The 16,155-nt window shown below is 33.5% G+C and overlaps 3 protein-coding genes across 5 annotated transcripts; 1 reads left to right on the top strand and 2 right to left on the bottom strand.

Annotated features, from left to right (window-relative positions):
• The first annotated feature begins 522 nt into the window (after positions 1 to 522).
• On the top strand, positions 523 to 1,311 carry LOC18028084 (uncharacterized N-acetyltransferase p20). The gene has a single exon (XM_006410276.2). The coding sequence runs from the start codon at positions 613 to 615 to the stop codon at positions 1,165 to 1,167; it is 555 nt and encodes a 184-aa protein (XP_006410339.1). The 5' UTR covers positions 523 to 612; the 3' UTR covers positions 1,168 to 1,311.
• An 893-nt stretch (positions 1,312 to 2,204) lies between these two features.
• On the bottom strand, positions 2,205 to 3,409 carry LOC18028083 (F-box protein DOR). Its single transcript, XM_006410275.2, has one exon. The coding sequence runs from the start codon at positions 3,393 to 3,395 to the stop codon at positions 2,205 to 2,207; it is 1,191 nt and encodes a 396-aa protein (XP_006410338.1). The 5' UTR covers positions 3,396 to 3,409.
• A 2,617-nt stretch (positions 3,410 to 6,026) lies between these two features.
• LOC18028082 (type IV inositol polyphosphate 5-phosphatase 7) lies at positions 6,027 to 10,583 on the bottom strand. Of its 3 annotated transcripts, XM_024148073.1 has the most exons (14): positions 10,530 to 10,583; positions 9,845 to 10,412; positions 9,664 to 9,751; positions 9,294 to 9,365; positions 9,121 to 9,208; positions 8,931 to 9,035; positions 8,089 to 8,836; positions 7,817 to 8,010; positions 7,599 to 7,707; positions 7,351 to 7,499; positions 6,997 to 7,260; positions 6,428 to 6,518; positions 6,287 to 6,346; positions 6,027 to 6,207 (listed from the first exon to the last, which is right to left on the bottom strand). In XM_024148073.1, exons 2-11 carry the CDS (start codon positions 9,872 to 9,874, stop codon positions 7,038 to 7,040), a joined length of 1,806 nt encoding a protein of 601 aa, XP_024003841.1. In that variant the 5' UTR covers positions 9,875 to 10,412; positions 10,530 to 10,583; the 3' UTR covers positions 6,027 to 6,207; positions 6,287 to 6,346; positions 6,428 to 6,518; positions 6,997 to 7,037. The 3 variants fall into 3 exon arrangements, with proteins under 3 accessions (XP_024003841.1, XP_006410337.1, XP_024003842.1); XM_006410274.2 differs by lacking the exon at positions 10,530 to 10,583 and having other exon boundaries at positions 9,845 to 10,488; XM_024148074.1 differs by lacking the exon at positions 10,530 to 10,583 and having other exon boundaries at positions 6,428 to 6,487; positions 9,845 to 10,488.
• Positions 10,584 to 16,155: the final 5,572 nt, after the last annotated feature.

The raw sequence follows: 16,155 nt of genomic DNA, 5'->3' as shown, positions 1-16,155 counted from the left end.
CAAGATGGTATGAAGATTTCTAACAACGATTAGATGAATGAAAATCTGTTCAACAAGATTATGTTAAGAAATGGTACAAGACAAATATACGAATAAAAAATCTGTTAATAATACTCAGACAACATGTTGAGTCTTTGCATTGACTACTAGTCTACTACAACTAATCAACTATACACCAACGCGACGACCACACCACGTTTGTACAGTACCACAATTATTAACAGTACCAAAAGAATTTACTGTAACCACTTGAAAAAAAAAAGGTTTAAAATCCTATTTGGGAAAGCGACCACTCTCGTCTTGTCACGTGGAGTTATGGACATCCCACTGGAAGCAACACGGTCCGATCTATACTTTGTTTGGCAACCAAGTAAGTGTCGAAAGTCAAAGGTCAAACTTGACAACAATCCACTCACACGATGACACATCATCTTCCTGTCGTAGCTTTCATCAATATTTTAATCGAAGAATAATATAATACTATCACCAACTTTATTTTAAGCAAAACCAAGAAGCCAAAAAATTCAAGTTTTTGCTAATCGCGATGTGTATAAAACAAGATATCGCATTTGACGTTATTGATGTGATATCTCAAAAAGATCATTATCCTAAATGGAGACGACGGACTCGCACGAGACACAACCAACGGTGGTTTATTCGCCGCCGGGAAGAATATCACTCCGGCCGATGACTCTTTCCGACGTTGACGACTACATGGTTTGGGCCACAGACGCTAAAGTAGCACGCTTTTGCTCTTGGGAGCCTTGCAAAAGCCGAGAAGAAGCCATCAAATACATAACCGACTCGGTCTTGACACACCCTTGGCTCCGAGCCATCTGTTTAGAAGACGACCATGCGATCGGATACATCTTGGTCATGCCGGTCGATAAGATCAGGAAAGAGATCGGTTATGTGTTAGCGAGAAAGTATTGGGGAAAAGGGTTCGGTACGGAGGCGGTGAGGCTAGTGACGGCGGAGATATTCAAGGAAATGCCGGAGATTGAGAGGCTTGAGGCACTCGTCGATGAGGACAATGTGGGATCTCAAAGGGTTCTTGAAAAAGTTGGGTTTACTAGAGAAGGTGTTATGAGGAAGTTTATGGTTATGAAAGGAAGTGTTAGAGATATGGTTATGTTTAGTTTCTTGCCTTCTGATACTTTGAAGTAAAATTGATCAGCAAAAAGATTATTAATTCAGATTATATAACGCTGGCCTTAATGTGATTCATAACGTAAAATATGATGTAAACACTCTGTTTCTGTTTTTTTCTGTTTCCTCTATATTTATGAGCTTATTTTTAGGTTTGTATTAGTGTCTTGTCTCCTCTAAACCAAGTACACTTGGCCTTTTGAATATTTGTATTAAACAGAGAATTTACATCATCAATTATAGAAACCATTTGAATTCAAGATCTCATGGTCTTTGACAATAAAAGATCAAAGGCGTTGGAAAAGAGTGTAACAGGGAAATTTACTCCTCCATTCAAAAAGATCGATCTTGGATATGGTTTCGATGTAACTCGATGATGTTATGAGCAGTGTTGATGGAAAAACAAGTCACAACTGCATCCCACATTCCTGAAGTTTACAATTAAACAAATGAACGGTGTCTTTGAAATGAAACATATATAGTGTCTTTGAAATGAAACATATAGCATCTTGGCTTAAACAAAAGCGAGTCATCGCAGTTTCTTACCTGCGTGACCTGATTCATTGTATACTACAACAAAATCACCACCACACATAGAGAAGCCTTCAGTTATTCCTTCACTGCTCACAGAATATGTTTACAACAAAACTATTTTTGTAAAGTGACATAATGATTGTAGTTACATGAAATCACCAATGCAAAGTTGCTTGAACACTTTCAATTGAGTTCCATTATGTTTACCAGGAAAACAGATATTCATGGTACCTAAAACTAAGTACACATTCCAAAACCATATTAGGCTGATCATGATTGTGGCAAATGTAAGTTATTCCGACACTTTTTCTGCTTTGGATTGGTATTTAAAGACTTTGCAAAGAGGTTGCTCATGAAGAGAATATTAGAAAAGGGTTTAAGACTTACTTTAGAATAACCATTCCTAGCCATTACCGTAAAGGGATAAGTTTACAATCCAAGAAAGATAGAACACCATAAACAAAAACCAGAAAATAGTCATAGAATAACATAAGGACTGTAAAAACTAAGAGGCCATGATCTCAAGTTATAAAGTCGGAAACATTTGCATAAAGCTTCACGTCCTCTGCATGGTGTAGAAAGGTGTGAACTCTGTGATGACCCTGAAACGCACCCATTCCTTGGATTTCAACTCTTCTGACAGTTCCACGCTCGAAATTGTAGTAGAAAACATAGAAAAACACTGATAAATAGCGAGGGGACAGCACAATTTCATCTCTACTAGTACCACAAGTCATTCCAATAAAGTATAACTTGGACTCTGCAACTACATTCTTCCACAAAAGAGAAAATACGTATACTTGCTTCGACCATTCATGTTTCTCAGCGTCTACTAGAACCCACAAATCAAAACCACTACTTTGTCCAGTAACTTCGCCACCCAAATCTGCCGTGAGCATACCTAATTTACCCTTGTAGTTTACCACAACTTCTTCACGCCACAGATCAACCTCGGCTTTTCTGATAGATCCAAACTTCTCAGACCTAATATCAAAGCAAATGATAGTAGAAGCCCCTAGATCATCTTCGACCATAGCTTGATAATACAAACAACCATCGATGCATATCCCATCAAATACGGGATGATGAGGTATGCCACATTGGATCATTCTCCATGATAGGTTTCCAGTTTCTAATGTCAGAACTTGATGCTCCTCAGTTATCCCTCTATCTCTGTAACATGACCAGCTCATGGACAGTATCTTGAACTTTTTACCAATCTGATCATACACGAAGAAGCTTCTCACGTTAACCCTCCTCGTCTTCACTTTCGGTAATTCAAATGACTGTCCGGTGCTAGGGTTACATATAACCGGCACCGTTTCTTTTCTTCCCTTCACGATCCGCTGATGCGTGTGGCAGACGTAACCGCGGACATGGCCACAAATTAGGCTGGAGTATTGGTCAAAGGGGAACTTCGCGTGATGTTTGAGGGTTACAAGAGGCGAGTTCTCGTTTTGGACCTGAGGTGCTGAGAAGAAGTGCGAGTCATCGTCTTCTTGGCAGGAGAACAAGAGTTTTGGAAGAGAAGAAGATCTTGTGAAGAACATTTCTGTGAAATCTTGACGGCCAAGCATGGAAGACCATGGCTTCGATACGCAGCGAAATCTCGCAATAGATTTTGCCGGTAATCTCAAGAGTATTTCGAAAATAAGATCATCAACTGGGATCGGCTCAGCCTCCGAGACCTTCTGCAGCCGCCGTGATTTCATGGCGGACACTTGCTTTGAACCCTAATTCCCTTGAATTAACTAGAGAGGTTTTTCGGCAATATCATCTAAAAATGAACCATATTGATGGGATCTAGATTAATTGTTAATTTTAATGTTAATTAAATCTTTTAATTTATGCTTAATCATAGGGCCAGTAGTCTCCATTCTCCACTTCCCACTTCCCACTTTCTTTATTTTTTCTTTCTTTGTAGGATCGATCAATTGTTTTCCTTTGTGTATTTAAAGACTTCATGGTTAAGAACTTAAGATAATGGCACAAAAATAAGCAAGTTATTCTCAGTCAATTTCCCAAAGATTAGTGCATATTCTATATGTTGGACTCACTTAGTGTATGATTCATATGTAAAAATAGGATGTCAACAATGAAAAGTTCAAAAAACAAAAAATTGATGTAAACACTCTGTTTTGTTTCTCTCTCTCTCTCTCTCTTTTTTTCTGTATTTGTGAGCTTGTTGTTATTTTTGGTTTGGAAAATAAGCTATGGAAAGATTGAAAATTTGCCTAGTATCGTTCGGAACGTTCTTTTAAAAAGAAAAAAAAAGTATCGTTCGGAACGACTTTATGAACAATTTTTTTTTTTTAAATGGCAATAAACTCAGATTGTGTATGAGAAAGCCCATACATCCCAATATTATGGTCTAAATCCAAGGTTCATTAAAGATAAACAATTTCAGTGGTGACATAAATTTTGAATTTAAGTGTAATTTTTATCTTCAAGATTATGTGTATATTTATAATTTTTTTTATTTTATTTTTAGCAATAATCTATAGTTCTATTACAAATTATGAAAATTATTATATCAAAAAATTTATAACGGATATATACTTGCCAAACAAATATTATGTATAAACCTATTTCTGTTAATTTATATATATAATAATAAGTTGTATTTTTTGGAATTCAGAACTTAGATTTATTTTTTAGTCTGACAATATTAATGAATTTTTTTATTAATCATTAGACTAAATAGGCTTCTTGTATATATGAGTTTATGTATCTCTATTTAGTGAAGTGAACGAGATAGAAAATATAAAATAATCTGAAAAAGGAGGATAAAAGAAAAACGATTTTTGGTCATAGAGAAGAAGAAATAAATCTGCGTGTGAGGCTGCTTTCGCTTCCCACTCACGAAAGCCTATACTATAATTTTATTTTATGCAGCCTTGTTCTGACTTATACTTTTAGAATTTGTTTTGACTTCTTATCATTTTGTATTTTTTACAATTTAGCCTCAGTATAAATACATATACATGTACAGTTGTACACAGTATGCCAAAATATTTTTCGGTTCCTTTTAAAGTTGCTTCATATGCTTGTACAAAGATTCCATTCAATATAATTGGCCACTTAATACATATATAGGCTATAGCTATACAATTAAGATTAGTTCAACTAATCGTACGAAACAAATATATTTTGTGAACTTTATTGATAAAATCACTTTATAAATATGAGATTCTATTGACATAAGAAATTATAACTCCTATAAATCATAACTCGAAAATAAATTATTAACTGTATAAGTGTAAGAAAAAAATGGATTAACTTTTATAGGTGTTCAAGTAAATCATTTCATTATACACTTCTGGACCACACTTTCCATTCCTTCTTTATATAATTGTTAATGTTCTGGAAAATAAGAATTTCAATGAAAAAATAGAACTGATCATTCTCTGACTTCACACATTTTACAAGAATGTTTTTGTTTTTTTGGTTTATACTTATTGCCAAAAAAAAGGTATTTCCAAGTGTTGTTGTAATCACGAAAGCTGAAACAAGAGAAAGCATGAGCAAATAGGAAAAAGAGAAAAGCGCATGAGATTACACAACACACTCTCTACACTTCCATACTCTTTTTCAATCATTTCCTTGTACATTTACATCTCCACACTATTCTCTCTCTTACACTTAATTTTTGATGTATCAATAATATTAAACCATAGAAATTGTCTACATAAATTACAGTAAATAAACTCAAACTAATGATTGAAAATTATTAAACTTTTTGCACGCAATGCTATTAAAATAATGCAAAGTGTTTATATTTCAAATTTGCATTAGATGTTATATAAGTTGATATATTGACAGATTTTAGTGATCAAATAGTTGAGTTTCATTTCTCCCATAATACTATATCAATATGTTTAGTTAAGTTGTTTTTGTACTTTATGATTTGACTAACTTTTTTGATCAAATAGTTCCCTCACATTTTCCTTGTTATGTATATTAAGATCTATCATTAACATGTGTGTGTGTTTATGTGTGCAACCCTCTTTCCATTTACCAATCTTTGGTCCCAAAAACACAGAAACAGCAGCCGATTGATTTGTATGTAAATTACTCTAGTAGTCATGTGTTTATAATGAATGTCAAAATCGATATAATATCATAACTCTGAGTCTGTGAGTACGCATTCCATGACTCATTTATATATGATAGTAAAAAAATAATCATTGAATTTATAGAATCAGAGAATGAGTGAGCTTCGAGGTTATCAAGATACCCTAACTTTTACAGTACAACGATCATTACAATACGTCATCTTTTGATTCTTTTAACTTTTTCTTTGCAAGGAAACAATGATAATGAATAAAAATACAACAATTGCTTTTCTTTTTGTATAGTCTTTTTATTACACTTAAACGGCTAATCTTAATACCTTATATTACAAGCATTACACCATCATTATCTCGGGAACACACTTCTACTTATAACATGCAAAAAAAAATTCCCTACAAAAGAATGATTAGTTATAAAATTCTTTTTCTTCCATCTGTCAGTTTGATAATCCTGCAAAACACACAAGTTTTTAATAAGTTAAACTGTTATTAACAAAATCGAAATAAAACTACATTGAGATTAATTTTACCTAAAAAAAGAAAATCCATGAGAAAGAAGAACCAAGTCAAAATTACAATCCTCTTTACACCTGTAAAACCGAAAACTTACCCGTTAAGACACGTTGAAAAAACCGAACCGGAAACATATGTATATCAGAAATTGGACCAACCTGTTGTTTGTTTCCTTTGTGTTAAAAGGAGCAATGGAATGTCTCAATCACTCTTCAAGGCTTCAACAATCAAAAAAATACTTTAATTCACCTGACAAAAGCCGAATCAGATTACATACCGTAAGTGAAATGATGAAGAGAATATACAATAACTCTTTAAGGGATTTCAGAAACAAAGTTTTAAATATAACGAATCTTGGGGTTTCTAATCAGTTTTTTCTTTCTGACGATGCAGAGACAATCATATCACATATTCGAATAAAAAACACGTAAATAGATGCCTATAACAGGTCCAGTTTTATCCAAATCAGTCGCTATGCCTTAAATGATATGAGAGAAACGTGTTGGTTACTTTCTTGGCTTATACATAATAAATGCACACCAATGATAATGGACTTACTTAGTCTCTATGCTGCGTTTCAGGACCACAACTACTACTACTAGTCCACTACTAATTAAGTATTAATGGACTACACTGGCTTTAATAGCTTCATGTCACTGACACTACATTCTCTGTTATCTCCTAATTTTCTGGTTAGATTTATAACTTTTATGAATAGAGATGTTACCTTGAAGAGCGGAGGAAGAACTCCTTTTGGTTGTTTTGCTTTTAGAAAAAAGTTAGCTCGGTGTATCCTCGGGAGTAAGGTAAGAGTTCTTCAGCTTGGACCCGTGAAGTGGAGTAACTCGTGGTTCGCTTTAATCTCTTGTGATTTGACTCAACCTCTGCGCTGAATATGCCATAAACTGGTCTATGATCCGAGAACCGTGACTCCCCTCTTACATAAGACAACTGATGCAGCCCTTCTCCATACCACAATATTCTATCACACCTTTTAGTAACAAAAAAAAGATACAAAACTATTGTCAGATCACAACATGGTTCTTGTTTTCTTTTATAATTGTGAATGCAATAAACTCACCAAGCAGGAGTGCGACGTTTCTCCTTTGGATGCAAATCATCTCCTGCATATCTATCTGAGTTAGTTGAGTATTTGTAAGTTGGTGGGAAGTAAATCTTCCCTTCGTTCCATCCTTTAAACACATGGCCTCGTCTCTGCTCTATCCGTAACTGCAGCAAAAATGTTGTTTTTAAGTGTTTCAGAACAGAAGACACTATATAATGAGGAATGTGAAACTCTATTGCTTTATATATGTTACTAAAATGTACCTGGTCGTTCTCTAGTAATGCTCTCCAGTTTTTCATCTCGACAAGTGCTTTCGCAGATCGATAAGAGAGTGCTATCCGGTAATTCAGATCCCCAAGCCATATTACTCGACTAAATCAAATGGAAAAACCAAAAAAAAAAATGAGTGCAAGAGACTGATGAAGTGGAAGATATGATTCAATCCAAGAGACTCTGAAGATAAAGTTTTTGATTCATTTACTCATGCTGAAGGATATTCTCTGGGGACTTGTCATCTGAAGAACTCTGGACACGAGGAAACCGTGTTTTCTTGAGTATCTCCATGACATCAGAGTTTCTCCTCAGCTCATCTCCTTCTTTTTGTCCCGAGGTCAAATGTGTGCAGACAAAGCAGAAGCTTGTTTGGTGAAGCAACATACTAATTGAGATTGATCCCTACAAGAAACCACAATTGCACATCATCATAATGAACTTAGTAACTAACTAAACTAACTCACACGGTAGTAAAGTTACCTTATTTCCAAGATAACCCATTAAACCTCTGCCAACACAAGATACTTTCATGTTCTTGACGTGTTCTCGTAACTCGCTTTTCACCCAAATTGTTAGAAAGATACCAACCATTTGCTTGCTCGCAACCAAACAATACTGCGATGAGTTCCACGGGATTCTATACCCATTCTCGTTTGATGCATTTGACACCGGAGAACACAAGACTGCGCTTGGTGAATCCCCTGGACCATTATCATCATCCGAAGAACCCCACTTAGAGACATCACTGTGCCGAGAATAATCACTCGGTCTAGAGTAATAATCACTTGGTCTACTAGAGTAATAATCACTTGGTCTACTAGAGTAATCACTAGTCCTTCTTGAGTAATCACTGGCCCTATGATTGCACCTGAAGCTCGGGTCGAAATCACTTGGTCTTTGACTGAAGAATACGCGATCACAGACGCTAAAACGACGGTCAAGCCGTGGCTGTGGCACTGAAGGGTCGTTCTCATCCGTTCTCCATGTGCTCGGGGTCTGGAAAGACCGTCTGTTGAATAAAGTCGCGTTCTTTTGCCTCGAGGATCCAGAGAAATCAGCATCAATCTCTGCAATGGGGACAGGAATAGGAGACGGAGTGTGACAGACGCCGCTTGTCCCAGGGATGTTATTGAGCGTTTTTCTGATGAGTGAATGCCATTTTTTGGCAGGACCATTGTCTTCAGCTCCAAGAACGTTACCAGCATTAAGAGGAACAATCTCTTGGAATCTAAAACAGCACACAACAGTATAAAACATGTCATTAGGATCGTTTCTTGAGCAAAGATGGACATTCTTGGTATAAAGATGTGATAGTAACATACCCGAGTACGTATATATCTGCAGGAGCTGAGGAATGAAGCCACTCGTCAAGGTTTAGATCTGCAGGAGGAGAGAGTCCAGCAACGTTCCATGTAGCTACGAAGATGCTGTTCTCAGGGTACAACCAACATGAGATTCAACTTCCATGGATTACAATATAGTAACACACATTTTGTATATATCTATGTTTACCTGTAGTTTTGGACATCAATGATTCTGGGGTTTTCATAGTTCATTCTCCTTTGTCTAGCTTGCTGCTCCCAGTTCTTATTGAGTTTCTCTGTGATATTCAGAAACCATGAGAAAAAGAAGGAAACATTCTCATAGAGTTTTGATCATGTATAATTGATAAATGATTTTTTTACCAGTTTTGCTCTTCTTGATTGTGCAGGGCTCCCTCGCGGAGAAGCTATTTCTGTGCTCAGCTTCTTCAACACCTTAATTAATTTAAAAAACAAAAAAAAAACAAGAAAGAAAACAGACGATTGAAATTAGTCACAACAATCCAACTGCTAAATTCTTTAATATCCACCGAAAATGGTGGTTAAAGCAGAAGAAACAGAAACTGTAAATTGACCTGTAAACTCATAAAGAAAAAGAAAAAAAAAAAGTGAACTTGGGATGTTTGTTTTCTCAGAAAAGACAAAAAGATTGCAATTAACGCTCTCCAGAAAAGAACAAGAACGAGTTTTTAACAAAACCCAGAAAAGGGAATTTAAGTTTAAGACTTTTTACCTTGAGGAACAGAAACATCTGCTTGAAATTCTTCTGTTTTGCTTTTGATGTTGAACCATTTCCTCACCATCTTCTTGGACCAAGACAACTTCATTGAAGGAAAAAAGGAAAGGATTTAGTGAAACTGTTCATCTGAACTTTCATGGAGATGGAAAAGAATTGAATAACAAAAAAAAAAAACCTTGCTTTTCTTGGATTTGTCGTCTCTCATTGCTGCTCCTAATTTGATAAACTATTTGTCTCTGTTTGTTCTTGATTTATCCTTGCAATTAGAGACTCACTCCATACAAAAACCCCAGAAAACAACAGAGATCAAATCAAAATGTCGAACAAATTTGGGGTTTATAGTTGAATCACTGTTTTAAAAGCATAAAAAGGTTCAAAATTGACATGAATTGGCTTCTTTCCTCCTCCTTTAGATCAGACAGAAGCTAAGCAAAGACTAAGTTGCAGCAGGATTAAGGGTTTTTTCTAAAAGACAGGAATTAAGAAAATGGGTTTAATTTCTGAGATCTTTCAGCCAAGAGAGACAAAAAAGACTTTTTTCTTCTTTTGCTGGTTCTTCGAGAATAGAGAAGAGAAGATAGTTTGGAATAAGCAGAAAAAAGTGTTAAACAGACAACAATTCTTGAAGCAGGGAAAGACAATGAGGAAGATTTGGAGAGAGAAAGCTAAAGTAATTTGAAGAGAGAGTGCTGGTTTAAGCTTTCTCCTTGATTCTGCTTCTTCTTCTTCTTCTAGTTCTTCTTCTAAGATAGAGAAAGATAGAGAGAGAGAGAGTGTGAGCCTCGTTCTCAGTGAAACGGCAAAGTAAAAGCAGTGGATTTGAACAGAATAAAGCGCAGAGAGAGAGAGAGAGAACTTACAAGGAACCTTGCCGTAGACTAATCAGTCCTTATGAGCTCTTTTGTTTGGCTGAATTTAATTACAATTACTCAATTACTAACTGATTCGATTATACAGGATCAAATATTAAACGGAGATTTATTTCAAAAAAAATAATTGATTTGTAATCTAGTTCTTTAATAAAAATCTAAATACCTTTTAGCATGCATTTTCTTAACATTTGAATATTTTTTACTGTTGGTCTCATAGTTTTTTTCTAAAAAATTACATACGTTAATTAATTAGTAATTTCCAAATCACATAAAAGTTATATCCTCATTTTATAAATATATTTCTGATGCTATATTTTAACTAAACTTGTAGATTTAGGAAACATGCAACAATATGATTAAAAAAGGATAATCCATATATTTAAAACTATTGTAAAAGTATACCTAATAAATTACACAATAACGGATAAATTTTGGGTAGTACGGATATTTAAAAACCATTAATCTAATATCCTTATTTTTAATTAGAGTTATATGAGGAATTAAGTATTTCATATAGTTTCAAAATATTAATAGAAATTTTAAAAAATCTCTTGATGATTTTTAATATAAGTAACTAGATTTTAACTATGTGTGTCCGCATGGGAATGTATTATTTTTTATTTCTAATATAAGTTGCTTTTATCTTTTTTATTTAGATATAATTTTTTTTTGTTATTTATTTTTTTTAAATCAAAAAATTGTTATCATATTTAAATTTTAAACAGTAAAATTTGTATATTAGTAGAATAAGAGTATACGTTAATTAAGTATACATTGATCTAATATTAATTATAAACTTTGTTATTATGTGAATTTAGATTTATACATAAACAATCTTTATATCTATGAATTTGCTAATCCATCCATTTAGTTGTCTTAAATCATTTTTAATATCTTACATGTTTTGATAAACTAATCCGTATAAAACTATAATTATAATTGTATAACCCTATAAATATTTACTAATATGGAATATTTGGACCAATTGGTTATGAAAAAATATAATAAGATATTTATTTACTATTTGTGCTATTAAAAAAATGTATATATATATATATAAACGGATTAATCTGTTAGTTTAATTGTCTCAAATCATCTTAATATCTTACATGTTTTAATAAATTAACTCATGGACCTTAAATATATATATATATAAAACTCTAATCAGCTTGATCATATTATTATATAATATAAATATTTATTAATCTCAAATATTTGATATTTTAGATCGATTGTTTATGATAAAATACGATAAAATATTTATTTACTATGTATTTTTATAAAAATATTATTTAAATTTAAAATTTTAAATTAAATCTTTTCTGTATTTAAGAAATTCTAAAATATTAAAATTATTATCTAAATTTTCGTAATAAAATTTAATTATAATTTTTTTGATTTTTTTGAATTTAAATTAAATTGAATGTAAATTTTTGTAACTAAATTTAATTAAATTTCTAATAATTTGAAATTTAAATTAAAGATGATCTAGATTTTAGGAAATCTAAAAATATCTAAATTAATAACTAATTTTCGATAATTAAATATAAAAATAAAATAAATATTATAAAAAAATTTTAGGAGTGTTTGGATGCAAGCACTAAATGTGCTTCTGTTTTAATAGAATAGATTTTAAAATTTCAATTATAGGTTCTCGTATCCATTTAAATAATTAAATTATTCCAACAGAAGAATTATTCTAACATATATGAGTCTCCTGATTAACTGATACATTTATATGTAAGAAAATTAAATAATAAGAATAAAAGTAAACCTTTTTTAAAAAAAAATACATTCAAAACGATAATCGTTATAGAGAAAAAAAAAATGCAACAAGTCAACAACTCTAGTGAAACAAAGGTGCTAGTAAAGGCAATCGTAATCTTCGATGTGATTGTAAAATTAGTACTCCATAATACGAGTAATAAAATAAAAGTAATTACTTATTACGAATATCAAACTTCATAATCAACATAAATAAAGGAGTGATGTTGGGTAATCGAGAGGTCTATGTCTGTGCGTTTGTACTCATAAATAGGTCAAAAAAAAACCTATAAGGTAACAACGTCAGGTCGTGTTTTCTTACATCACCAAAAATCATTAAATATTAGTACGGTCAGTCAGATATTAAATTTCTCTCTACTTGTTTCATCCATATTTTTCTGTAATAGTAACACTCGAATTCGCATGCGATGGATGGGGTGCTAATCCTGTGTTCGATGTGACTATAGTTCAACGGTTTCGCAAATTCAAGACTACTTTTGATTGATTAAACTTGCTATGCGCACTGAATCATAAAATTAAGATTACACACAATATACTGTTTATTGTCTACAAAAAAACTCACATAAAATTTTGCATCAATATTTTGTCACTTTTATACTTAAACCATAAAACCAAAATCTAATGTAATTCAAAAAATAAAAAATTGGTTAACCATTAGCCCAATGACATAATTAAACAATCATTTTAGAAAATTTTAGATTTCCAAATCAAAATATATAATATAATTCGTGTCTATAACTACATAGTCTTCAACAACAAAAAGGGGATTTTACACAAGAATGAGCATATAATTAAGAGTCGTTTACATGTAATGACTCTTTTTGAGTCTATATTTACAGGAGACACTTTAATTTTTTATGACACTTTTTATGTGTTTAATCATGCGAAAAACCAGTTAAGTCCCTCCTTCCTCTTACTCAGACACAAAATCGGTCTGAATTAAGTTGGTAAACCGCTGTTGGTTTGGTTAGAATTTTTTGTTGGTCTTGATGTCTTCAACGGCTGGAATCGGTTTTATTTCTCGCCACCGCGTAATTTAAAACAATACCTCGCCGACATTAGTTACAGAATTGTTTAATCGGATTGAAAGCCAAATCGGAAGAAAGATACATTTAATCCAGACTGTAGACAAATCCCGACGGGTGGCTGTGAGTGTACAATTCTTATATCTCCGCTAATTTCATTCTCAATCAACTAAAATCAATAGAAACTTTGAAGGCTCCGCCTGATAACACAGTTATTCATATATGAGCTTTACGACAATGTTACCAATGCCATTTTCATTAGCGCCAGTAATGGAAGAAGCTCTTCGCAGCGGTTACTTATACGCCGATGTTAGTTACAAAAGTAACCATGGAAACGTCCATAATTGTATTAAGAAATATAGAACACTAATGTTGCTTGCTTGTCCATGAACACCTTAAAATTGTGTTTAGAAGTATATAAAAACGCGAGTAGGTAAGGTTGCATTAAGATCGTCAATATGTGGTGTATTTTTAAAAGATAGTTGCATTAAGGATAGCGTGTGGTGTGTCAATGTACTTGGTGACCATGAAATATGAAACATGTACTTAGTTGTATGGACATAACCATGGAATGTGTGGGCTGCGTAAGTGTAACGTTGGCACAGGTGCAGCTGTGAACGACAGTATATGGACATAACCACTTCTAAGTAAGGTTGGTCCGAACAGTGGTCGGCCATCTAATATGCGTGTACTGTGGTGTAGCTGAAAATTGATTAATTAACCTATCTGGCGGCAATGTCCATAGCTGATCTATAAAAACTTGATCATGGACAAATGGTGGAGAGTATTGGGACTGACAAATGTGTACTTTGTTTTGTCCATATGGACACATCCATATAGGTGACAAAACCAATATGATAACGTATAGGGTGTCCATGTCCATGGTGACTATGAAATATGAAACATGTACTTAGTTGTATGGACATAACCATGGAATGTGTGGGCTGCGAAGGGTAACGTTAGCACAGGTGCAGCTGTAAACGGCAGTATATGGACATAACCACTTCTAAGTAAGGTTGGTCCGAATGGTGGTCGACCATCTAATATGTGAATATTGTGGTCTAGATGAAAGTTGATTAATTATCAAGTTTTAGTTTGTAATTTGCATTATGCCTTGTTCCTCTATCTTACTATTTCGGAGTTTTTGTGTTCTTTCTTACTTAATTTTTAACTTATGACACTCGATGCTTGCTTTGAGTGCATATTCCCTTTCAAAACCTTGATGACAATCTCCTTTTATTTTCTTCCTTATTGAGCTCTTGGCTTTTATACTCCTGTAACTATGTTTAATTTAGTACAATCTCGACAAAGATGATGCCTAGTTTTGCTTAAGCAATGCGTATATTCCGTTTCAAAACCTTGATGATAATATCCCCAATCTCGAGTCTTTGGATCATTCACGTTCCAAAATACACATGAGCCAAATCACACGGTATGTGAATCACCAATATCCTTCCTTTTGCTTTTAAGGCGCCCTAGATTCACCAAGACAGCCCTTATTAATATTGGTTTTAGTTTCTTAAATAATTCCATTACACACGTCTTTATTTGTTTAATTTATTCTTCTTGAATATGTCCAACATGTCACGTATCTTTGCTTCTAGTCGATGCAATGTCCATATTTGATATATAAAGACTTGACCATGTACAAATGGTGGAGTGTATTGGGACTGACAAGTATGTACTTTGTTATGTCCATATGTCCACGTCCAGACAGGTGAGCAATCCGATATGATAACGTATGGTGTCTCCATGTACTTGGTGCCATGAAACATGTAGTAAATAACAAGTCATTTGTGGACATTGACTATTGGGGCAAAACAAACTTTCGACATTGATAGTGTGTTGACGACATTGATAGGCTCGATTTTGTATGAGAAGGAATTGGAGATTGTTAGACAACGGTGGAGTAGATGTTGGGATGTATCTAAGACGAATGTGTGGATGTGTACAAAGTCAAATATGCGCTGAACTGTAATGATTGTAGAATCTTTATCGAAACGAAACACAGGGATGTCGGAGATAATTATCTTGCTGATTATTGTACGATATGCCGATCTGGGTTTCACTTTGTATGTCAGCGAGTACGGCTTGCGATATGGCGGTAGAAAAATCTGCTGATAATAGGCCGGCGCTTTGGTTGGGAAAATAAACGGCGATATGACGATGTCTAGAAAGTTGTCGATATGTTTTAGTGAGTTGGTAAACCGAAATGGTAAACCGAATATCAATCGGTTTTTAGATGAAAGTAGGGATTGAGGTGTATTGTGTCTTTTCTCACACAGTTTGAGTAAGAAAGAGCCATCAGAAATAAAAGTGCTAAAAACTGTAAATAGCAAGTGAAAAAGTGTCAGTAAATTTCTCTATAATTAACTATACTGTGTGAATGTTAAGGACCGATAAAATAAGATGAATCTTGGTTGCTTTTGACCGCCTCGTAAATGTTGAGATTTTAAGGATGTTAAAGGGAGTCTCCCAAATCATTTTGGATTAAAGGAAGGAGCAAAAGATTAAGCACCTCTTTATATATTACAGATTAATTATGGGATATATACTATTATATTACAGCGAAGTTCTCCTATCAAACGTGGTCAGTTTCATCTTTTCTTCCACTTAAAATTTCATGTAAATTATTATGTGGAAATTTAGATGTCATTTCAACTGCTATTTATGAAGAACGTGTAATTTTTATCTGAACAAGACACTCACGTTTAATCTGGTTGGATGACAATGACTATATATATACATGTATACATAATGTTTATATATTAGTTTGTATATGCATGATTGGTCATTTGGTTGTA

This window comes from Eutrema salsugineum, unplaced genomic scaffold (assembly GCF_000478725.1).
Source record: "Eutrema salsugineum unplaced genomic scaffold, Eutsalg1_0 scaffold_10, whole genome shotgun sequence".
Lineage (NCBI taxonomy): Eukaryota > Viridiplantae > Streptophyta > Magnoliopsida > Brassicales > Brassicaceae > Eutrema > Eutrema salsugineum.
The sequence above is the reverse complement of the archived record's forward strand: the minus strand, read 5'-3'. Positions and strand labels throughout refer to the sequence as shown.